Below are 25,903 nucleotides of genomic sequence, written 5' to 3' on the forward strand. Positions count from 1 at the left end.
GATAAATAAATAAATATGTTTTAATTGATTATCAATTAAATTAGCACATAAGGAAAAACAATATTTCTGAAGCAAAAAGCATTCTCCTTTCTTCATTTTCCGATGATCCCTATGTGTGTTGTAGCAGGCAACATCTTAGAAGAGACATTCCTTATGTGCAAGAGAAGAGAGAATGCTTCTTTTGCATCTTTTAATTATAAGCACTTGCATTAAAAATAGTTTTTTAAGAAAAAAATCCACTGCCTGTTTAAATCCTGGTCACCTAGCCAATTCATAAATTATGCACTGCAGCCCTAATATTTCAATCACCATTGTCTTGGCAAATAATTGTAATAATGCCAATCTTGTGCTATGAGATATGGTGTCAGTCAGCAGAGTCCTAACCTAGCAGATATAGGAGGGCTCTGGAGTAACTTGCCTACCTGCTACCGAGAAGGGGGAGAGAAAGATTTACCTCATTATCAACCAATGGTTAGTTTCAGCTAGGGCCTGCTTAAGATCTTGGGTCTGTTCAGACTGGCATGCCCAGGGGGAAAACGTTATTTCCCACTACCCCATGAATAAGCCAGGGATGAGAAACTTGCAGCCCTCCAGATATACCAAGACTATAATTCCCATCAACCCACTACACTCCTCCTGAGCCTGATGAATCAAAGGGCTGACTTTACAAAGCAGCTTCATAGCTGTTGCTGTGTGTGTTTGCTAAATTTGTTTAAAGCAGCACAACAGCAGCAGAGAGTAATAGCGGATGTTGAAATGCAAGTGTGCCAGCGTGTGTGTGCATTTACCTAAGAAAGCAGGCTTTTACCTTGCATCAGGATCACTGAGACTTGAGACTTAGTAAAATAAGAAAAGCTACTTTATTTATAGAAATACATTGTAGATAGAAAGGCATCCCTAGTTCTAGCTAACTAGCTAAGTTGGAGGTGTAACGCCCAGGTGTGGGAGTTAGCCTCATGGCTAGGAGAGAGCAGAGACAAAGGGTGTCTCCTCTCTCCCGGACAGTCGGAGAAGAAGGAAGAGAGAGGGCAGAAGGAGGAGGGGCAGGTAAGCTTCCCTAAAGATGCAACAGTCTAGCACAGCCTTTCCCAACCAGTGTGCCTCCAGATGTTGTTGGACCACAACTCCCATCAGCCTCAGCCAGCATTCCCAATGGTCAGGAAAGATGGGAGTTGTGGTCCAACAACATCTGAAGGCACACTGGTTGGGAAAGGCTGGTCTAGCAACAGGAGGAAGTCAGTCAGAGCATCACAGGTAAAAGTAAACAAGCCATCTGAAGGACCCTAACTCTATCTTCCTTCTGGAACATAGACAAAAGAACAAAACAGGAGTTGCTCTTGCCCCACTTCCAACAATAGCCAGATAGCTTTGCCTATTGTGCCAGGCTGGTGCCGCCAATACTGTCCCACATCACTTTGGGACAATTACGCACTACAGCAAGCGATAGGGAAGGGACCGTAGCTCAGTGGTAGCGTATCTGCATTGCATGCAGAAGGTCCCAAGGCTGGGAAAGACTCCTTGTCTGATTTTGACCCAGATTCCAAGAGGGGCAGAATTTGTCACTGTTCCTGTCCCATCCATCAGCAAGGGAAAAGACCCTCTTGGTGTGTCTGTGTGTGTTTGCTTTCTGTCCATCTTTGACTTTCGACACAAAGAATGACCACCTTCCCTTCCCTGTTGTGTCTTCTCAAGCCCTTGACAGTTGAGAACTGGCTGCAAGTCTTCATAACAACAGATTGGGGCGGAACTGGTTAGGCATTTAATCTGAGCCTTGTTTACACAAACAGCTGCTTTTCCCACAGATTGAGGCCGAAGGAAGCAACCATGATTTCTAATGAGGCATTTTATTTATTTGTTTGCTTGTTTTCCTGTGGCTGTGGAGCTGTCCCTTTGGGCTTGCATTCAGCACTGGGGCTTCTAAGCCCACTTCCAGCACTCCAAGTGCTCCTATTAATGCTTCTTGCCAGGGGGTACCCACACCATGAATCACAGCCCTTGCCAAATCTTGATTGTGAACCAAGATCATCTCAAATTCCATAGTTAAAAGGCATGATGCACTTCCAGAATAATTATGCACATTTACTTTGCATAGACTGTTGTGGGCTTTTCTTGGGGGGGAGGGTTCAGAATCTAACCCCTGTATTTTTGCAGAAGTGGGATTCTTTGGGGAAAGAGAAAAGAAAGACCATGAGAACAGAAGAATGACAGGCATGTCAGGAGACACCCGGCTGAGGGGCCTGTGACACCTGTGCAGCATGGCTGGCCCAGCGGCATGTAGAACAATGGAATCATAGAATCATAGACTTGGAAGAGGCCAATAAGGCCATGGCATCCAACCCCCTGCTCAGTGCAGGAATCCAAATTAAAGGATAACTAGCTGTCCAGCTGCTTGTTAAACGCCTCTAGTGTTGGAGAGCCCACCACCTCCCTAGGTCATTGGTTCCATTGTCGTACCGCTCTGGCAGCTAGGAAGTTTTTCCTGATGTTCAGCCGAAATCTGGCTTCCTGTAACTGGAGCCCATGATTCCATGTCCTGCACTCTGGGATGACTGAGAAGAGATCCTGGCCCTCCTCTGCGTGACACCATTAAAAGAAGCGCCAGGATACAGAGAGTGTGATGCTGTCTCAAGGGCCCTTTAAATCCCAGCTGGTGAGAGATGGGAAGAATGAATGCTTGGTCAGCCCTGGAAGAACGGTGCTTCAAGGGATGCGTTGCTGGGAGGAAAGCGGCTGGAAAAGAGGTGAGGGAGCAGAACCTAGACTGGAACACAGTTGTACAGGGGAGGGAGGAGGGGATTATGGTAGGAACAGGGAACCTGTGGCCCTCTAGATGTTGTTAGATTCCAACAACAGACTTTCCCTTAGGGGTGATCCTACTGATGTATTAAGCAGCTGTATTAATTAATTAATTAATTAATTAATTATTAATTATTAATTAATTAATTAATACTGATGTATTAAGCAGATGTATTAAGCCATGGCCTTATTGGCCCCTTCCAAGTCTATGATTCTATGATTCCATTGTTCTACATGCAGCTGGATCAGCCATGCTGCACAGATGGATGAGCAGCTATCCTCTCGTGCCGAGGATATATCTCCAGGGGGTGGAGGGATCCTTGTAGTGGGTGATTCGATCATTAGGAACATAGACAGTGGGGTGTGTGATGGGCGTGTAGACCGCAAGGTGTTTTGCCTGCCTGGTGCGAAGGTTGCGGATATCGCCCGTCGTTTAGATAGTTTGGTAGACAGTGCTGGGAAGGAGTCAGTGGTCGTGGTGCACGTTGGTACCAACGACATGGGGAAATGCAGCCGTGAGGTCCTGGAAGCAAAATTTAGGTTGCTAGGTAGGATGCTGAAAGCCAGGACCTCCAAGGTGGCTTTCTCTGAAATGCTACCAGTTCCACGCGCAGGACCAGCCAGACAGGCCCAGCTTCGCAGTCTCAATGCGTGGATGAGACGATGGTGTCGGGTGGAAGGGTTTGGATTTGTTAGGCACTGGGGAACATTTTGGGACAAGCTGGGCCTGTACAAAAGGGACGGGCTCCACTTGAACCAGAATGGAACCAGACTGCTGGCACTTAAAATTAAAAAGGTGGCAGAGCAACTTTTAAACTGACTGAGGGGGGAAACCCGACAGGAGCTGAGAAAGGTCCGGTTCGGAATAAACCTCCCCCCTGGGATAAAAACCAAAGAAATGATGAAATTTTAAAAGGGGTAGGCCTAGAAGTAGGCATTGTGAGAGCAGGGGCACAGGATATCAATTCAGAAGAGCAAAATTACCACAGGCCTAACCACAAGTGCCAAAGACACTTGAAGAGAGACACTGCTTACAAGTGCCTGTACGCTAATGCTAGGAGCCTGCGAAACAAGATGGGAGAACTGGAGTGCTTGGTCTTAGAGGAGAGCATTGATATAGTGAGCATAACGGAGACCTGGTGGAATGGAGAAAACCAGTGGGATACGGTTATCCCTGGATATAAACTATATCAGAAAGACAGGGAAGGACGTATTGGTGGAAGAGTCGCTCTATACGTGAAAGAAGGCATTGAATCCAGCAAGCTCAAGACCCCAAAAGAGGCAGACTCCTCCACAGAATCGTTGTGGGTGGTGATACCATGCCCCAGGAGGGACTTAATACTGGGAACGATCTATCGTCCCCCTGATCAAAATGCTCAGGGAGACCTTGAGATGAGATATGAAATTGAGGAAGCATCCAAACTAGGAAATGTGGTAGTAATGGGTGACTTCAACTACCCGGACATAGACTGGCTGCATATGTGTTCCAGTCATGACAAAGAAGCAAAGTTTCTAGATATTCTAAATGACTATTCCCTAGACCAGTTGGTCATGGAACCGACCAGAGGGACGGCAACCCTGGACAATCCTCAGAGGGGACCGGGACCTGGTGTGAGATGTAAGTGTTGTTGAACCGATTGGGAGCAGTGACCACAGTGCTATTAAATTAAACATACATGTAAATGGCCAATTGCCAAGAAAATCCAACACGGTCACATTTGACTTCAAAAGAGGAAACTTCACAAAAATGAGGGGATTGGTAAAAAGAAAGCTGAAAAACAAAGTCCAGAGGGTCACATCACTCGAAAATGCTTGGAAGTTGTTTAAAAACACTATATTAGAAGCTCAACTGGAGTGCATACCGCAGATCAGAAAAGGTACCGCCAGGGCCAAGAAGATGCCAGCATGGTTAACGAGCAAAGTCAAGGAAGCTCTTAGAGGCAAAAAGTCTTCCTTCAAAAAATGGAAGTCTTGTCCGAATGAAGAAAATAAAAAAGAACACAAACTCTGGCAAAAGAAATGCAAAAAGACAATAAGGGATGCTAAAAAAGAATTTGAGGAGCACATTGCTAAGAACATAAAAACCAACAACAAAAAATTCTATAAATACATTCAAAGCAGGAGACCATCTAGGGAGACGATTGGACCCTTGGATGATAAGGGAGTCAAAGGTGTACTAAAGAATGATAAGGAGATTGCAGAGAAGCTAAATGAATTCTTTGCATCTGTCTTCACAGTGGAAGATATAGGGCAGATCCCTGAACCTGAACTAACATTTGCACGAAGGGATTCTGAGGAACTAAGACAAATAGTGGTAATGAGAGAGGAAGTTCTAAGCTTAATGGACAATATAAAAACTGACAAATCACCGGGCCCGGATGACATCCACCCGAGAGTTCTCAAAGAACTCAAAGGTGAAATTGCTGATCTGCTAACTAAAATATGTAACTTGTCCCTTGGGTCCTCCTCCGTGCCTGAGGACTGGAAAGTGGCAAATGTAACGCCAATCTTCAAAAAGGGATCCAGAGGGGATCCCGGAAATTACAGGCCAGTTAGCTTAACTTCTGTCCCTGGAAAACTGGTAGAAAGTATTATTAAAGCTAGATTAACTAAGCACATAGAAGAACAAGCCTTGCTGAAGCAGAGCCAGCATGGCTTCTGCAAGGGAAAGTCCTGTCTCAGTAATCTATTAGAATTCTTTGAGAGTGTCAACAAGCATATAGATAGAGGTGATCCAGTGGACATAGTGTACTTAGACTTTGAAAAAGCGTTTGACAAGGTACCTCACCAAAGGCTTCTGAGGAAGCTTAGCAGTCATGGAATAAGAGGAGAGGTCCTCTTGTGGATAAGGAATTGGTTAAGAAGCAGAAAGCAGAGAGTAGGAATAAACGGACAGTTCTCCCAATGGAGGGCTGTAGAAAGTGGAGGCCCTCAAGGATCGGTATTGGGACCTGTACTTTTCAACTTGTTCATTAATGACCTAGAATTAGGAGTGAGCAGTGAAGTGGCCAAGTTTGCTGATGACACTAAATTGTTCAGGGTTGTTAAAACAAAAAGGGATTGCGAAGAGCTCCAAAAAGATCTCTCCAAACTGAGTGAATGGGCGGAAAAATTGCAAATGCAATTCAATATAAACAAGTGTAAAATTATGCATATTGGAGCAAAAAATCTTAATTTCACATATACGCTCATGGGGTCTGAACTGGCGGTGACCGACCAGGAGAGAGACCTCGGGGTTGTAGTGGACAGCACGATGAAAATGTCGACCCAGTGTGCGGCAGCTGTGAAAAAGGCAAATTCCATGCTAGCGATAATTAGGAAAGGTATTGAAAATAAAACAGCCGATATCATAATGCTGTTGTATAAATCTATGGTGCGGCCGCATTTGGAATACTGTGTACAGTTCTGGTCGCCTCATCTCAAAAAGGATATTATAGAGTTGGAAAAGGTTCAGAAGAGGGCAACCAGAATGATCAAGGGGATGGAGCGACTCCGTTATGAGGAAAGGTTGCAGCATTTGGGGCTTTTTAGTTTAGAGAAAAGGCGGGTCAGAGGAGACATGATAGAAGTGTATAAAATTATGCATGGCATTGAGAAAGTGGATAGAGAAAAGTTCTTCTCCCTCTCTCATAATACTAGAACTCGTGGACATTCAAAGAAGCTGAATGTTGGAAGATTCAGGACAGACAAAAGGAAGTACTTCTTTACTCAGCGCATAGTTAAACTATGGAATTTGCTCCCACAAGATGCAGTAATGGCCACCAGCTTGGACGGCTTTAAAAGAAGATTAGACAAATTCATGGAGGACAGGGCTATCAATGGCTACTAGCCATGATGGCTGTGCTCTGCCACCCTAGTCAGAGGCAGCATGCTTCTGAAAACCAGTTGCCGGAAGCCTCAGGAGGGGAGAGTGTTCTTGCACTCGGGTCCTGCTTTCGGGCTTCCCCCAGGCACCTGGTTGGTCACTGTGAGAACAGGATGCTGGACTAGATGGGCCACTGGCCTGATCCAGCAGGCTCTTCTTATGTTCTTATGTTCTTAAGCTGATCTGCTGTTTTGTGGCATGTTCTGCACTCATTTTGTGAATGAAATTTTATTGTTGACTTTATGCTATTCATTGCTGTAACACAGCAATGTTTTCAAATAAATCAATGCAATGAATAATTATATCATTGGCCCCTAGTGTGCCAACAACCTCAGTGCACATGCCCCCAGAGAAAATTCCAAGCTCTATTTTCACTGAAGCCCAGATTGCACAGTGGAACCAGCTTATTCTGGGATCCAAAACGATTTTTTAGAGGGGAACCCAGTGATCCTTAGCAAAGCAGGGGGAGGGGGGGGAGGATTAGCATCATGCTAGATGAAGGTCATAAGCAGTAAAGGAAAACCTCACTATATGCCAGGGACTTTTTAGGGCTTTTTAGTTGAGAGTAGAGGGGGATTCAAACCCTGGTCTCCCACGTCGTAGTCCAACACCTTAACCACTACATCACACTGGCTCTCAATTTAGAGGAAAGGCAAGTAACAGGTGACATGATAGAAATGTATAAAACTATGTGTGACATGGAGAAAGTAGATGGAGAAAAGTGTCTCTCCCTTTCTTCTTACCCTAGAACTCGTGGACATCCCATGGAATGCTGGAAGATTCAGGGCAGGCAATAGGAAGCCCACAGTGCAAAGTTAAACCATGGAATTCGTTCCCCACAGGAGGCAGTGATGGCCACCAACTTGGATGGCCTTAAAAGAGGATTAGACAAATGCATGGAGGAGAAGGCTATCAATGGCTACTAGCCATGGCAGTTATGCTGTGCCGTCACAGTCACAGGCAGCATGCTCCTGAATGCCACTTGGAGAGTGCTCTTGCACTCAGGTCCTGCTTGTGGGACTTTCCTTTTTCGGGCATCTGGTTGGCCACTGCGAGAACAGGATGCTGGACTAGCTGGTGTGTCTTACACAAAGTTAGGGTATGTGGTCATTACAATTACAATTTATACAAGATTTTTAAAGGTTTTTTAATACAAACAATAGCAAACATTAATACATACATATGAATTTTTTAAAAAAACAGAATTGTCTCCTGAATCAAAAGTGCCTATAGTATGTGTTTGAAAGGCTATTGATAAAGACACACAAGTCGAAACGCGTCTGGCCACAATATACGCATCTTGCTCCATTGAGGCACAGATTTAAAATCTACAAGCAAGATAACCAGCAGCTTTTACAAAAGCACTATAGTAGAAGTGTGTATTCATTCATTAGTATGGACTAAATACGTAGGCACTTTTGATTCAGGAGACAACTCTGTTTTTTAAAAAAATTCATATGTATGTATTAATGTTTGCTGTTGTTTGTATTAAAAGACCTTTAAAAATCTTGTATAAATTGTAATTATAATGACTACATACCCTAACTTTGTGTAAGACACATTTGCATCTGTTACGGTTGATTTTGAACTTTAGATCTTAACTGCTGGACTAGCTGGGTCATTGGCCTGATCCAGCAGGCACTTCTTACTTTCTTACTTTCTTATTGCACCATCACAGCTATGCAAGGCAAGCCACAATATTGTAATAAGAAGACAGGCTGAAGACACACCAAAACAAATCTATGATGGGGAGGGAGGCGGGGAAACTCAGAGCAAAACAGTATCAAATGTGGCTTTAATATCAGAAAGCCTTGTTTACACAGAGTACCTCGACACGCTGAAGTCTCATGACTCCTTTGTCAGGGCTTAATGTAACAGGAATAGTCCCAAGAGCTTTGTTCACCCCCCACTTTTCAAAATGAAAGATACACAAATCATTAATCCCCTTCTAAATGGTTTATAAGTTACAGCGCAAAGCTCGGCTTTTGATTTTCCACAAAACCTTCTTCTTAAGCAAAAACGGACTCCTCCACGACAACGCCCCTCGCAAGCAGATACATGATATAACCAACTCTTATCTCTTTGTCAAAGTGTGCCTGTGAGATCCGACTTTGGGAAAGAGACGGCGGAGGCAACGTGGAAGAGACTGCATTGCCTCCCGCTCAGTTCTTGGATTGGGAGTACCAGCCACAAGTTGTTAGAACAGGGTTGGGGGAACTTTTTCAGCCCAAAGGCCGCATTCCATTCTGGTGCACCTTCCAGGGGTCACATGTCAGTGGTGGGCAGGGCCAGAGGCCCAAGTGGGCAGAGCAATGAATGTCCATTTACATTCATTGCCCAGAAGGGTCGTTTCTACACACACTCACCATGAACCCCTCTGTCTTCCATCCAAGGAAGGAAGCAGTGTTGTCAGAGTTTAAGGACACATCCGAGCCAGGCAAAAGCATTCAAGGGGGGTGCAAAGTAGGGCCAGCAGATAGGGAGAGGTAGGCTTGGAGGGCCACATTCAGCCCCCAGGGCCTGAGGTTCCCCACCCCTATCTCAAGCAACCCTTATTAACTGGGGCTGATGGGAACTGTAGTTCAAAACATCTGGAGGGCACCAGGTTGGGGGAGGCTGTGTTAGACCAGAGAGAAAACGTTCTCAAAGTGCCCAAGCCATTTTGTTGTGGCCCGATGCAGTTTAAAGACAAATGTTCAAGTGGGACGTGAAGGTCATAGGAACAGTGAATGGAGGTGCAAGGGAGCTTTCGTTGTTCCAGTGCAAAACTGGTGGTTCTTACCTGTTCTTTTATTTTAAAACATTGTTTTGTCAGTGTTTAAATTCTGCTTCCAGGTACACTTTTGTGTCTCACTAGATTGCTGCTGAGGAAACAGTTTTTGTTTCTGAAACGTGATGGGCAGCAATAAAAGATTTTGGGCCCTTTGAGAATTTATTTATTTATTCTCTTTCCATTTATTTATTCATGGGTTTATTCAGTGATGGCTGGGAGGGGGGGCTGATGCCTTTAGCGTGGGGGCAAGGGCACATGATGCAACAACCTTGCTGATGCTGCATAGGGCATAGGAAGATGCCTTATACCAAGTCAGACCCTTTGGTCCATCTAGGTTAGTACTGTCTACACTGACTGGCAGCAGCTCTCCATGAGTTTAGGCAGGAGTCTCTCCTGGAGATGCCAGGGATTGAACCTGGGACCTTCTGCATGCAAGGTGGATGCTGTACCCCTGAGCTACAACCCTCCACCTTTACATTCAAAGGATCTCCCTGGGTGGTGGTCTTCAAGCAGAGGCTGGACAGCAACCTGCTCAGGATGCTCTTACTCTTAAATATCCTGCATTGCTAATAGGGCTGGACTAGATGACCTCCAAGCACACCTCTCCAACTTTAGGTTCCTATGTTTGCTTGGAAGTAAGAGCAATTGATAACAAGGCAACTCACTTTCAGGACATTTCAAACATTGGACTGGTTGTGTACAGGGTAAAAGAAAGTGCATGTTTGGGGAGAGGGGAGAGAGATCTCCACCGGACCACTGTCACATTTAAATCCTTTACGGATTTAAATTTAAAGGAGAGGCTGAGGTCAGTTGAAAGAGGATCAGAGGCCCCTAGTAAAAACCAGCACTTCTGGACTCCAGAATATATATTAACTATCCCTGAATAAAGGCACATTCACACAACCATCTGAATGATTGTGGGAGTGCGGGTCAGCTGGACACGGTGAGCTGGCGACAAGAAGGACCCACTTGGGCTGTAATCCAATACACAATTACCGGGGAGCAAGTCCCATTGAACTCAATGGAGCTTACTTCTGAGTAGACATGAATCGGATTGCAGCCTTACAGGATCTGCCTTTTGCAATGCGCACACATGTCTGTTTGTTAGCGAAGCCGCCGACAGGCTTAAATCGGCCCGATTCGTCCCGCGTAAAGCAACTCAAAACAGGTTGGAGGGGGCCGCGAGGAGGCGATCAGCATCCCAGGATAAGGGCTCCTCGGATAAACACCGCGAGGCCGCGACTGACTAGCGGGAGCGCCACACGCGCTTTTGCGCAGCTCCGTCTTCGAAGGAATTCCAGCCCTTTGCTGCCCCCTAGCGCCTCTCCGGCGCCTTGCTAAGGAACTGGGAATCCTTCAATGGAGCTATTTTAGGTAGCAGTTAAAAAAAAAAAAAAGACCTCCCTTCCCTCGACGACGATCCAGAGCGCTCTCTTCTCCGTCCCTCCAAAGAAGAACGAGGATGCCCCGCTTCGCGTCCGCGACGGCTCCCTCCCGCGCGGCCGTTTTGCGCCGCTCGCCCGGCCAACCTTTTCCTCCCAGCCGCCGCCACTTCTCGTTGCCAAACTTGCAAAGCCCCTCCGGCCCCCGCCGCAGGCCGAAGAATGTCCCCAACCCTCTAGGAGGAGTCTGAGAAGGCGCCTTGGTGCTTTCGGCTGCGGCGGCCGTAGATCGCGCTCGGGAGGCGAGCCCGGCGACGGGGTAGCGCGCAGCTCTTCCGCTCCTCCGCCGCTTTTGCCGGCGCAACTGGAGGCAAAGTTTACACTCCTGCACGGCAGCTACTTTTCTTTCTCCTTCCGCCGCCGCCGCCCCCCTCCCGCCACTTCTTCTTCTTCTCTCTCCTTCCTATTGGAGGGCTTGGATCTCGTTGCAGAGGCACCGGCGTCTCTTCCGCACGTCCCCCCCCCCGTGCCGCCTCACCTTCCCCTGCGTCGCGTCCGTCCGGACTGACAAGCTGGAAGGATGTCCGTGAAATTGACAAGCCGGCTTCTGAAACTGACGAGGCAAGGCTGGCGGCTAACTCGGTCTTCCTTCCCGAAGCAGCCGCGGCCAACCCATCTTCCCGGATGAAGGACGCCTGCTTGAAAGACAGAAAAGGGAAAGGGCTTCTTGAAAGGAAGAGGAGGAATTTCTTTCTTGCCCCGTCCCCAGCCCCGATTTTTGTTTTATTGTTGTTGTTATTATTTTCATTTTCTCGGGGCGGGGGAGTGAGTGTTTGGTTTTGTTCGACCTTTTTGTAAAGGACTTTTTTTAAAACACACACCAACAACATTTGGAGAGGTACAAGAACTGGAGAGCTCGGCTGTCATAATACTTTTTGCTGAGGGGGCGTGGGAGTCGCCTGAAGAGGAGTCCGGCGCACGCACCCCTCATGGACCCAGAGGTGGGAGAGAAAAGGAAGGGGGGAGAGATGAAAGAGGGCACCCCCTGAACCCCAAGAAGCTTTGTGCGTCTGTTGAGGGAGGAGAGGCAGAGAAAGTGGGCTCCAGCACCTTTGCGTGAGCATTCTGCTGTCTCGCTCTCTCGCTCTCGCTCTGTGTGTAGTGGGGGGGGGAGTCAATCCATCCATCAATCTTTGATTAAGGTCAATGATCAGCATAGTGGGGAAGAGGGGTAGCTGCTGAACAGCATCCCTGATGGTGATGGGTGACGTTGAGGTCCACCTTTGCAGGGATAGACTGTGTGTGTTGTTGTTTCATTTTAAAAGCCAGGATTGCAGAGGAGGAGAGCCGTAAGTGGGAGGAAACTCCTCCTGGTGTGCAAAAGAAACCCAGCGAGACTTTTCTCTTGAGAGGGTGGAGATCCCAGGGGGGCAGCCAAAAAAAAAGAAATCCTGATAGGAGCTGAGGTGGTGTTGGCCATAGGAAGTGAAGCAAAATTCCTGTGGCTCCTCTCCTCCTCAGCATCCCTGTCACACTGAGCCCATCCCCAATGGAGGCTGGCCCTTTTTAAAAAAGAATGACTTTCTCTGACCGGATTAATGCCACCTTGAATGGGAACAACACGGGCGAGGGCGAGGGAGACGATGGGTCCTGGGCAGGAGGGGATGATGATTCCAACAGCACTTCCGTGGCCCTGGGGCTGAGCCTGCAGTCGGTGGGGGTGGGGGTCTTCCTTGCCATCTTCATCCTCTCGGCCATTGTGGGCAACATCTTGGTCATTCTCTCGGTGGCCTGCAACCGTCACTTGCAGACGGTGACCAATTACTTCATCATCAACCTGGCCATTGCTGACCTGCTCCTCAGCACCACCGTGTTGCCCTTCTCGGCCACTTTGGAGGTTTTGGACCTCTGGATCTTCGGACGCATCTTCTGCGACATCTGGGCAGCGGTGGACGTCCTCTGCTGCTCCGCTTCCATCATGAGCCTCTGCATCATCTCCGTGGATAGGTACATTGGGGTCAAATACTCACTCAAATACCCCACCATTATGACCGAGAAGAAAGCTGTTGTCATCCTGGTGGTGGTCTGGCTCTCTTCGATGGTCATATCCATCGGGCCCCTCTTGGGCTGGAAGGAGGAGCCGCCTGAAAATGATCAAACCTGTAGCATAACTATGGAGCCCGGCTATGCCATCTTCTCCTCCCTTTTCTCCTTCTACTTGCCTCTCATGGTCATCCTGGTGATGTACTTCAACATCTACGTGGTGGCAAGGAGGACCACCAAGAGCTTAGAGGCCGGGGTCAAGAAAGAGCGGAACAAGTCCATGGAAGTGGTGCTCAGGATCCACTGCCGCAGTGTCCTTGAGGACTCCCTTGCCAGCACTAAGGGCAAAGGGCACACTTTCAGGAGTTCTCTCTCCGTACGCCTCTTGAAGTTCTCCAGGGAGAAGAAAGCTGCCAAAACTCTGGCAATCGTTGTTGGGGTTTTCATCCTCTGCTGGCTGCCATTCTTTTTCGTACTGTCTTTTGGTAAGTATAACATCTTGGTATCACTTGTGTGATTTTCATATGATGCAATTCTCTTTTTATATTACGTCTGTGGTACAAGTTCTCTTTTTATATTACATCTGTCTTCACACTTAAGCATGTGGTGCAAGTTTTCTTTTTATATTACATCTGTCTTCATTTTTATATTTCTATATACGGTGTGTTTTCATGGTTCTGAGTTTTATAGATTTATATTTTCAAGTATGTTAGTTATTGTTAGGCCTTATTTATAATATATATGTTTGTTGCATTTTATTGTACATTGGTCTGGGCTCCATTGGGAGGAAGGGCAATCTACATATGCAGCTAATAAATGGTGAATTCTAATTATTCATCAAGGTAATTGGATCAGCTTTACACCTAATTGAGAAGGGTCAGCTTTACAACCTCATTAAGACTACTGTTCCAGGTTTGCTTAGAAATAAAATCCTCAGCAACTTAAATTGTCTGGCAGTGGGGATGATGGTCAGTCAATATGGGCCACCCAGTTAACCTGACAGATCTGGCATTGAATCCCAATTCAGCTATGGATACCCTGAACAGCTTCTGAAGAGTCGTTATCATTTTATATCTTGCCACTTCATCTGTTGAATGAGACTAGGAATGCTCTGCCTTGCAAAGTTGTTGTGACCCTACCGAACATCATTGCTCAGAGTCTGGATGAGATTTTGTTGTTGTTATGTGCCTTCAAGTCGATTATGACTTATGGAGACCCTATGAATCAGTGACGTCCAAGAGCATCTGAACATAAGAACATAAGAAGAGCCTGCTGGATCAGGCCAGTGGCCCATCTAGTCCAGCATCCTGTTCTCACAGTGGCCTACCAGGTGCCTGGGGGAAGCCCGCAAGCAGGACCCGAGTGCAAGAACACTCTCCCCTCCTGAGGCTTCCGGCAACTGGTTTTCAGAAGCATGCTGCCTCTGACTAGGGTGGCAGAGCACAGCCATCATGGCTAGTAGCCATTGATAGCCCTGTCCTCCATGAATTTGTCTAATCTTCTTTTAAAGCCATCCAAGCTGGTAGCCATTACTGCATCTTGTGGGAGCAAATTCCATAGTTTAACTATGCATTGAGTAAAGAAGTACTTCCTTTTGTCTGTCCTGAATCTTCCAACATTCAGCTTCTTTGAATGTCCACGAGTTCTAGTATTATGAGAGAGGGAGAAGAACTTTTCTCTATCCACTTTCTCAATGCCATGCATAATTTTATACACTTCTATCATGTCTCCTCTGACCCGCCTTTTGTCTAAACTAAAAAGCCCCAAATGCTGCAACCTTTCCTCGTAAGGGAGTTGCTCCATCCCCTTGATCATTCTGGTTGCCCTCTTCTGAACCTTTTCCAACTCTATAATATCCTTTCTGAGATGAGGCGACCAGAACTGTACACAGTATTCCAAATGCGGCCGCACCATAGATTTATACAACGGCATTATGATATCGGCTGTTTTATTTTCAATACCTTTCCTAATTATTGCTAGCATGGAATTTGCCTTTTTCACAGCTGCCGCACACTGGGTCGACATTTTCATCGTGCTGTCCACCACAACCCCGAGGTCTCTCTCCTGGTCGGTCACCGCCAGTTCAGACCCCATGAGCGTATATGTGAAATTAAGATTTTTTGCTCCAATATGCATAATTTTACACTTGTTTATATTGAATTTCATTTGCCATTTTTCCGCCCATTCACTCAGTTTGGAGAGATCTTTTTGGAGCTCTTCGCAATCCCTCTTTGTTTTAACAACCCTGAACAATTTAGTGTCGTCAGCAAACTTGGCCACTTCACTGCTCACTCCTAATTCTAGGTCATTAATGAACAAGTTGAAAAGTTGGTCATCTGTCATGACCATCCTGTTCAGATCTTGTAAGTTTAGGTCTGTGGCTTCCATTATGTAATCAATCCATCTCTTGTTTGGCATTCCTCTTTTTCTACTCCCTTCTGTTTTTCCCAGCATTATTGTCTTTTCTAGTGAATCATGTCTTCTATTGTGTGTCCAAAGTATGATAACATCAGTTTCATCGTTTTAGCTTCTAGTGACAGTTCTGGTTTACTTTGTTATAACACCGAATTATTTGTCTTTTTCACAGTCCATGGTATCCGCAATTTATTTAAAATGTTTGTATGAGGTTGCAAGTAAACAAGGCAAGCAACACCAAGCCCCAATTGCTTATAAAAATGTATATTGATTTCTCATAGTAACAATGCACCATACAAACATAAATAAACATACAAATTTATATCTATTTTTCTGATGTTACAATGCACCATATATTTGAGAAAAGGAAAGCCAAGCACTCTAGGATTCTGTGACATGAATGGTAAATGTACTACAGAGTACCAGTGACTGTCAACTAACTGACTACAAGTGCAGATTTTAAGCCTGATCATATAGCTAAGGGAAGACTAAAGTGGCATCCAACCTCTAACTTCCAGCCTCTATTTGAAAAGCACTTAGGAAGCTGCCTTAAACTGAGTCAACCCATTGGTCCATTTAACTCAGTATTGTCTACACTGACGGGCAGCAACCCTCCAGGGTTTCAGGCAGGGAAACTTTCCCAGTCCTACCTGGAGATTGCAGGGATGGACTGGGACCTTCTGCATGCAAAGCAAGCTACTGCTACTGAGCTCTATCTCTTCCTCTCATTTGTGTGGCAGAACCGTGATACAGACAGGAGATGATGCTCTGTCTGGAGCAAAGCATTCTTGTGCAGCATTGGTCAGAAGCCTCCGGCTGACCACATTTATTTGGAAACAGCCCCAACCAAATCTGCATTGGAGCTGGAACCCCTTGATGTTTTAACCACATGAGGAAAGGGGAGTGGACCACAGCAGTTTGCTGACCCAAGCGGCTGCACTGCACAGCAGAAGGTGGGTCTCCCAAGATCCTTCGCAGTGATCCAAAGGACGCTGGGACACAAGGCACTCAGTTGCAAGAAGATCCAAGAGGGTGCCCAGAGTTCCCCTTTGCAAAGGATCCACTGGGATGCACCTCTTGGATTGCAACCGGGTTTTTTGTACCTCCGCAAGTATTCGCTGCCCCCTTCCCAAACAGCTATTTGAGCTGCTTGTGTGGAGGTGGGCTGGCCCTGTGGAAGACGGCAGTGAGGCATTTCCCTCTTCCTGTTTAGCAAAGTGGTGATCGTACATTCTTACTCAGGGCAGTTTGGTACAGAGACAGGCTGCTGATTTGTTGATATGAATCATAAACATTCACTCCGCAAAGCTACAACAGTTTGGAGCTGGTTTCAACTGTCAGGACGATGCCTCCAAAAACCCGGCCAAGCCAGGCCCATACCTGCCACCAGATCCACCTGTGCAAAGCTCTGCCTACCAGATCCACCCTTGCTACACCCACAGAAGCTTCTTGATAGCTAAATGGAATTTCCATGACCAAAGCTGGCATGCCTCTAGAGACAGGAACACTCTCAGTGGCCCTTACTCCTAAGCTTCCCAGAGGCATCTGTCTGGACTAGGGACTTCTCCAAACAACCTGCTTATTGAGCATTCACCTTAATTTGCTTATGCAATGGTTAGATAATGTCCAGTTTTTATTGAGCATTTATTACAATTTATATGATTATTTATATGATTTATATGATATGAATTTATATGATTCACTAGAAAAGCAATAATGCTGGGAAAAACAGAAGGAAGTAGAAAAAGAGGAAGGCCAAACAAGAGATGGATTGATTCCATAAAGTAAGCCACAGATCTGAACTTATGGTCTTCCCTCCCTTTAAATATTAAGACAGACACCATCCCTGTTATCTTTTTGGCACCTGCTGAAGACCTTCCTCTGTCAACAAGCCTTTTAAGTAGAGACCTTATCCCAGTCTGTGTCTGTGTTGGAATTGCTTTTTAAGATGTTTCTAAAGCTATTTATATATATATATATAAGTTTTTAAAGATGTTTTGTTTTAATATTTTTTAAAATATGTTTTGTTTTAATATATTTTAATTTATGTTTGTATGATGTTTTATAGTGTTTTTAGCGTTTTTGTTTGCTGCCCTGGGCTCCTACTGGGTGGGATATAACTACTACTACTACTACTACTACTTATCATTATCATTATTATTTACCCTTCATGTCCTTTCTCAGAGACTTCCTGGGGGTACCTAATTGGCCAACATAGGATCAAGAATACTGGGCAAATTGATCTTTGCTCTGAATCCACCAGGACTGTTTTTACACTCTTAGATTCTAAAGTGATGTACATGGTGAAGAAAAGGGCAACCAAAATGAACCAGGGACTGGAGCAACTCCCTTAGGAGGAACAAGATCCAGAGCTATTAAGTTTAGAAAAAACATACGAGTAAGGAAGGGATGAGAGCCAGTGTGGTGTAGTGGTTAAGGTGTTGGACTACAACCTGGGAGACCAGGGTTCAAATCCCCACATAGCCATGAAGCTCACTGGGTGACCTTGGGCCAGTCACTGCTTCTCAGCCTCATGAAAACCCTATTCACAGGGTCGCCATAAGTCTGAATCGACTTGAAGGCAGTACATTTACATTTTAAGGAAGGGATGTGATCAAAGTGTATAAAATTTGCACTGCATAGAAAAGTGGATAAGGAAAAGTTTAAGTTCTCTTATAAAACTAGAACTTGGGGTCATCCAATGAAGCTGAATGTTGGAAGGATCAGGACAAACAAAAGAAAATACTTCTTCACGCAATGCATGGTTAAACTATGGAATTTGCTCCCACAAGAAGCAGTGATGGACTCCAGCTTGGAAGGCTTTAAGAGAAGATTAGACAAATTCATGGAGTACAGGGCTATCAATGGCTACTAGCCATGAGAGTATGTTCTACCTTCAGTGTCAGAGGCTAGGGTTGCCAGGCTCAGGGCCTGAGACTGATCCTGTATCTTTAGGACAGTGGTTCCCAACCTTTATGAGTACGGGACCCCCTTTATAAGCTTAAAATGTTTTGTGACCCCCTCCCCCCAGGGAGGCAGGCTGGCTGCCAGGAAGGAAAGGGGAAAGCAGCCTTTCTTTGCAGGCTTGCTTCTTTTTGCTTCACAAGAAGCCCTCTCCTCTCATTCTAAGCAAGGGCGTTGCCAGTAGCGGCAGTGCAAGGAGACGGGAATCAGTGATAGTAATCCCCTCTTCTTCCTGGTAGCTCCATCCTCAGCCTCCTTTGGCATCTGCCATGTATTTTATAGGCAGATGCCTGCCCTTAGTGTGCCTGAAAGACGCTCTGGAGCTTCAGAAAAGGCCTCCCCTCTTGTTTGAAGCTAGGGGGAGGTGTCATCTGCAGCGGCAGTAGGGACCAGATAGCATCCAGGGAGTGCAGATCTTTTTTAAAAAATTAATAAATAACTCATTTCTTTACTGTTCACGGCCCCCTCTGGATTACTTCACGGACCCCCTGGGGGTCCTGGCCCCCAGGTTGGGAACCACTGCTTTAGGAGAAGAGAAAGTCAGCCAAGTGCAGGTGTTCTTGCAACACTGTAACGGGAAAACCCACAAGGTGGAATTCTCCCTTCCCCTGCACAACTTTTAAAGATACAGAAGACCTCTTGGTAGGCCCGGCCTCCAAGAGGTCTTCTGTATCTTTCAAGGCCCTGAACCTGGCAACCCCATCAGAGGCAGTATGTCCTCTGAATACCAGTGTCTGGGGAACATAAGCGGCGTGAGTGCTGCCCTGTTTGTGGACTTCCCAGAATAGACTTCTGGATGGCTACTGTGAGAACAGGATGCTGGATTAGATAGGCCTCTGGCTATTCTTATGTTTGAATCTTTATATACTATTCATTTCCAGCATTTCTACCCTGTATTTCTAGATAAAATGTAATCAGGGTAATTTCCTTATGAATGTCTCCATTGTGCAATTTAATCTTGGGGAGAGCCAAAAGGTATGCACTGTACTGAGACTCTGCTCCGACGACTAGAAATCCTGTGCAGCATTTCTTCTGGCTTGTGAGATTTCACCAGGCATTACCCACACAGATTTGAACCTATCCCCCTCAGTCAACCCTCATCTTCACAGTTTTTGTTTGTTTGTTTTTGCATCTACAGGGGCTACAAACTTGAGGGGGTTAAAAAAATTAAAGTGAAGGTTCTTTAGATGCTGAATTCTGCACCCAATGCAAAACTGTTTTGCTTCTATAGAGTATTGTGATGAATCCTGTAAAAGCTGTAGAAGCAGGCTGGAAAAAACATGATGATGATGATGATGATGATGAACATTTACCCACCCTTCACCTGGAGTTCCCAGGGCAGGTTACAACAAATTTGAAATACAGCATTAAAAACAATTAAAAACAACCTAAAATCACAAAATAGGATAGGTCCTAAAAATGTACCTCTCAGGTGTCAAAGGCCAGGGTGAAGAGGTGCATTCACCTAAAACTATACAGCAAAGTTGTTGAATGCACCTTGGTGGGGAAGGAGTTCCACAACTTAGGGGCCACCACAGGGAATGCCCTCTCCCAGGCCACTACCTCCTGAGCTTCTGAGATCTGGCCTCTCTTTCTTTCAATTTTTCTTTTTTTGTATGCAAGATTCTAATCCTCATGGTTTGTTGATAGAAAAGGGGCAACGATTATTCATCTTGTCCATTGATGATAGTAAAAGCAGCAATAGGTTTAAAGGATAAAAATATAAGGATTGGGTTAAGCAGGAGGGGAGAGGACTATCTATAAAAGAAGCCTGAACCCAACAAAGTGTTGCTCATCATGAAGTGGTAGACACTGATGGTAGAAATTTTGGAATATTCCACTTCAGATTGCAGGTGAGTGGTCAATATTGCCGCCCTGGGCTCCTGCTGGGAGGAAGGGCAGGATATAAATCAAATAATAAATAAATAAATAAATAAAATATTGGAATGATCCCTGCATGTAGTAAACTAGCACCAACTGTCATTTTGGAATGATCCCTGCATGTAGTAAACTAGCACTTCTTCTGGGCATATATTTCAGTTTTCTGCATGCAGAGAGTTTTTTTATGCACAGAAGCATTCATAGATGCTACATTTATTATTTGTATATTTACTTATTAGATTTATATCCCACCCTTCCTCCCAGTAGAAGCCCAGGTTGGCAAACAAAAGCACTAAAAACACTCTAAAACAGACTTTAAAATATATTACAACAAAACATCCTTAAAAACCTAGTAAAACAAAGCATCTTCAAAAGCATCTTTTAAGAAAAAGCTTTAAAAACATTTTTTTATTTTTTTAAAAAAGCTTTAAAAACATATTAAAAAGCAATTCCAACACAGGCATAAACTGGTAAAAGGTCTCTACTTAAAAGGCTTGTTGAAAGAGGAAGCACTCACCCACTTCAGTCTATGCAATGAGCAAATAGACCTCGAGAAGATTTCCTGATTAGGTCACACAGGCAATGTAGGGGCACTGAAGGACCAGACCTCTTCCCATCACCAGGGATAACATGACAAGTTGTAAGCCTGTGGAAAGGGGTGTAGCTCAGTGGCCGAGCATCTGCCTTGCACGCAGAAGGTCCCAGGTTCAATCCCTGATATCTCCAGGTAGGGCTGGGACTTTCCCATCTGAAACCCTGGAGAGCCTCTGTAGGTCACTGGAGACATACTCAGCTAGATGAACCAATGGACTGATTCGGTATGAGGCAGCTTCATATGTTCTTAAGCCAGGAGGGTGGGGTCTATGCTGAGGCTCCTCCCCTTACCAGCCACATCCCAGTTTCTGGGAGGAGCCACAACATGGAGCTCTCTCCGCTGACCCAGGGCTTGGCATGCGCTGCCTAGCAGGTGCAGGAAAGAAGACGGACTGCAACAACTACCACATAGCAAAAGAATAAAGGGGGGTGAGAGAAGGAGGGAGAACTGAGCTATTTGGAAAGTTTGCAGAATATTTTGGGGTGTTTTTCATGGAAAGGTTAGTACTACCACCTGTGAAGGCTAAGTCAGCATCATCAGCCACCCTGCTTTGAAGGAAGGGGTGTGGGTGCTAGTACTAAGCAGGCACCTTGCTCCCAACTCTGCAGATGCCCATGCGTCATGATGCAGTCGTCAAGAAGTACCTATGCGATTAATCAGAACAAGTTTGTGTGGCTAATGAGGCAATTTGGAAAAACTGTTTGCTCAACAAGGGAGGAAATGCTGATTAAACGGCAATCTCTTTTTCCCTTCCTGGTATAGGGGTTAAATATTTCTGTCCTTGCACGGGAAGGAATGCTCAGCGTACCTGTGAAACAATGCGTGTAACAATCATCATTCAGATTAACCCTGAATGGAGTCACGTAATGAGCTGGTTGCCTGTGCTGTATGACTCTTGACACACCCAGTCTCACGCCTTTGTGTTTTGGAGCCACACGTTGATATCAGCCTTACAAAGAATCAGAGCTTGGAAAAGTTACTTTTTTGAACTACAGTTCCCATCAGCCCAATCCAGTGGCCATGCTGGCTGGGGCTGATGGGAGTTGTAGTTCAAAAAAGTAACTTTTCCAAGCTCTGCAAAGAAGTCCCTTAGCCTATAAAAGGGAAATGTGACCCCAGCCACCTGCTTATCTGTAACAATATGGCCTGAAGAAAAGTGAGACAATCTATATCAAACTCAGACAAGGGGATAGAGTTTCAGACCATAGCACTTCAAATTGCAGGTGGGTGGTAGTATTTGAATGATCCTGGCATGTAATAAGCTAGCATTTCAGGGCTAAACCTTTCTCCCTGCTGTTCTAGTTGTCTGCATTCAGGGAGTTTCTCCATTCAAAAATGCAATGCCCTAACTGCTTTCTGAACTGGTACAGTTCATAGAATTCATCCACCTCACTTGGGAAGGGCCGTAGCTCAGTGGCAGATCATCTGCTTTGCATGCAGAAGGTCCCAGGTTCAGTCCCCGGCATCTCCAGGTAGGGCTTGAAAATGCTCAAGAAAGCCACTGCCAGTCAGTGTAGACAATCCTGGTCTAGAGGGACCACTGGTCTGACTCAGCTTCCTATGTTCCTATGTATAGGTACAGGGGATGGGTGAGATTTTTTAATTCAGTTTGCATTTCAAGCAGAATTGATCAAATTCTCAATTTCCGAATCAATATGAGAACCGAACCACAGCTATCCTTAGAAATTCGCATTTATTAGAATTTTGTGATGCAGATCGCCAATGCAACAATATTTACAAAAATGCATATATTAGGAGAAAATATACATACAAATGAATATATGAGTGAAAATAGCATACAGAAATGCTTTAGATGATGAGGAATGGCTTGCAAAAACGGTGTGTCTTTGTCAAAACTGCCTACAAAACTACCTGTTAGGAGATATTCACACTAAAATGCTGGAGAATTTTCATGGATTGTTTTTTTTTTAAATTGCAAATTGCTGCAGAAGTGGGAAGAACTGAATTTAAGATTGGAAAAATGAGAAACTGAGAGAACCAAAGTGGACAGATCTTTCCGTTCCTAATAGGTACCTACCCTGCATGAAGCAAACCAGCACATCAGGGACAGGATTACCTTTCTCCTGGATTCAGTGTTTTTCATCCAGTTTACAGAAGCTTCCATGTCTGTTTTACCAATAGGCAATTCCAATTCCTTTACAAGCCAGATATATATAATCACCAGTGGCAGGGCGAGCATGGTTAGGGTGCTTGAGTGTTAGAGTTGATCTATACCTTAAGCAGAAGAAGATGCAAACTGAGGCTCTAGACTTCTGGACTGCATGATTTCAGACTGCAAAAGAGATGTATCATAATTTTGCTTAACTTTCTCCCCGTTGCACAATTTTTCTAGCTGCAAGGGAGCTTTGAGAACATCAGAAGAGCTTGCTGGATCAGGCCAATAGTCCAGCATCCTGTTCTCACAATGGCCAGCCAGGTTTTAACTTGGAGGAATTAAAGAGAAGGCAGAGGAGATTGGTGGCAAAATTTATAGTGAAGACACACATTAAGCAGATGCAGAGCTTGGAAGTAATTTGTTACAAATAAATTACTTGTAATTCATTATTTTTTTGATGAACAAGTGGGTAATTCCTTTACATTTTGATTGTAACAGGAGTAGTTTTATTACTTTTGAGGTGTAATTGTAATGTTTCCAGCATTACTTTGGGGCATTACTTGGGGGAAAGCAGGTAAGTCTTCTGCTCCTCTGATTTGTGGATGAAAATCATGTGCCTCAAACTGGGCTTCTGTGCAGCGTCGCTCTTCCCTCGTGCTCTGTGGGTGTTGAGGAGCTGATGAGGGGGGAGGGGGAGAGCGAGACGGGTGGAGTGGAGAAAACAATTGTTTAAAAAAATGGATGGTGATGGTAAAGAATGGAGGGGAGGGGAAAAAGGAGCCGGAGGGCAAGAACATGGATAGAGGAGAAGGAAGGGGGCAGCAGAATGGAGATAAAGAAGTGTGGAGGTGAAAGATGACAGTGTGTGTGTGTGTGTGTGTGTGTGTGTGTGTGAATACTGTGCATGCACTTGGCACACAAAGTGGCCTCCACCACCCTGTCTGGCTACAGTGCTGCATTTGCATTTTTTTCTACCTTTTTTGCATCTCAGGGGAAATGTTTGCTTGGGTGAGCGTCCCTTAGTTGGTGGCAGGGCAGAGTCTGGGAGGTGGTTAAGTGAGAGAGATTGTGCTGGCTGGCTGAGTGGGGGGGTTGCACTTGGTTTGACGTGCAAAGATCTGAGTAGTGGCCTCTGCTTCCCTCCCCACCACCCTTACCAGCAGAGAGGCCACCATTGCTATCTTATGGATAAAAGGAATTATCCTACTACCTCTGTATGTGTGTGTTTATTTTTAAAGTTGTTTTAGGCTACTTAGATGTGCAGCAGCCAAGGCCACCACCTTGAGGCTTTTTTTAAAAAAGTAACTGAAATGTAATTGTAGCGATTGCTTTTGAGAAAACATAATCAGTTACTTTCAGAACAATTGCAATTTTAAGAGTAATTACTACTTTTGGGGGGCCATGTAATTGTAACTGTAATTTATTACTTTTTAAAAGTAATCTTCCAAGCTCTGAGCAGATGCCAGTATCAATGGACTGCTCCTTAATTATGCAGATTCCTGTGCTTAAATTCCTAGAAACCCTTGTAAATCTCTGAGGAAGCTATAAGGTGGGCCGTTCCCTACTCTGAACACGGGCAGAGTGTCCACCAAACATCTGGTAACTCCAGGCTATGTAAGCTTTTAGTTAAAAAACAAACTGGGGAAAGCAAGGTTCTCCAGAATCTTTATTGGTTCATTTCACATTCCCTGGGATATATTTAACGGAGACATTTTTATCTGATAGAAAAGAGATAAAAGTGACTTGGCTATTTTTATGCAGTCCAGCTCAGCGGACATGACTCAGCGTTTACCTCTCTGGAATAAAGATTGAGGGATCTGAGCTTGCAGGGGGGGAGGGAACGAGGCTGATACGACTGGCAGTGAGAGAATGGGTATGTGCCAAATCAGTTGTGCCGCTACTTCCCCTCCGGGTCTCTTGGACACTTCTCTTTCTGCATCGCCATGCTAGCACCATCATGGTGGATGGCCAGGAGGTGATATTGCAGCTACGAGCTCAGCAAGGATCAGGTGACACAAACGGCCCAATCAGATTCCACCCAGTCCTATTAAATGGCTGACACCGGCATGTTTCCTCAATTCTCACTGCCAACGCCTCCTTGCTTCCTGGCTCAACCGGTGCACAAGCAACGTTTCTCTGAGTCTGCTACTCAGGCGCGGTGCCAAATGCAATTCTGCTGGATGCATGGAGGTTCAGAGTGATAACAGCAGCCATAATCCCCACACCATGCATGTAGTGAACGTGTCAGGGAAAACATCTGAAGGGGATTCTTCTCTGTCTCTCTTCCAGAGGAACTCACTCTTCGGCATGACGGCCTTTTGCAAACTTTTGTCTCACAGGACTTCCTGGGGGGTTCACAAGATTATGGGGAGCTTCTCAGGAACCGCACACAGTTATCAAGGTCTCCACAGGGAGTGGGGCTTACCAGCTTATATATAAGCACCTGTGGAGACTGGTGGCCCCAAAGTCAGTGGGGCAGCAAATCCACTTTGGGTTTTAGCCCAAACTTTCAAGGAGCTGTCCAAGGCGCTGACATCTATTCCCAAAGCAGGTTCAACACGTTGGGCAGCTCCTTGAAAGTTTGGACTAAAGCCTGGAGTGGATTCACTTCCCCACTGACATTGGAGCCACCAGTCTCCACTGATAGGCACCCTCACTGTGGACCTGCCCCCCCTCCTTCAGTTCAGGTCCTTTACTGTGACCGAGGTGAGAAAAGGAGGGGGGAACCCCAGGATGTCAAAAGGAAAAAATGTAGATGATGAAGTTCCAAATGGATTTAATTTTTTTAAAAAATGTGCCCAACGCGTTTCGGCTAGACAAATCTCAGCCTTCGTCAGGGGGTACCAAATGTGGAATCTATGAAGTCATTCAACAGTCAAAAAATATACAACTGGATGCAGTCAGATATTTTCTGACTATTGAATGACTTCATAGATTCCACATTTGGTACCCCGTGACGAAGGCTGAGATTTGTCTAGCCGAAACGCGTTGGGCACATTTCTTTAAAAAAAAAATTATTAAATCCATTTGGAACTCCATCATCTATGTTTTTTTCCTTTTGACATCCTGGGGT

At 45.3% G+C, this 25,903-nt stretch overlaps 1 protein-coding gene across 1 annotated transcript in view; it reads left to right on the forward strand.

Moving 5' to 3' along the window:
- The first annotated feature begins 10,839 nt into the window (after window positions 1–10,839).
- ADRA1D (adrenoceptor alpha 1D) overlaps window positions 10,840–25,903 on the forward strand; it is an 88,805-nt gene continuing 73,741 nt past the window's right edge. Inside the window, exon 1 of the mRNA XM_061583457.1 lies at window positions 10,840–13,344. Within this exon, the coding sequence (XP_061439441.1) occupies window positions 12,393–13,344 (952 nt within the window). The 5' untranslated portion in view covers window positions 10,840–12,392. The remainder of the gene's footprint in view (window positions 13,345–25,903) is intronic.

The sequence above is a fragment of the Rhineura floridana genome, chromosome 9 (assembly GCF_030035675.1).
Source record: "Rhineura floridana isolate rRhiFlo1 chromosome 9, rRhiFlo1.hap2, whole genome shotgun sequence".
Taxonomy (NCBI): Eukaryota; Metazoa; Chordata; class Lepidosauria; order Squamata; family Rhineuridae; genus Rhineura; species Rhineura floridana.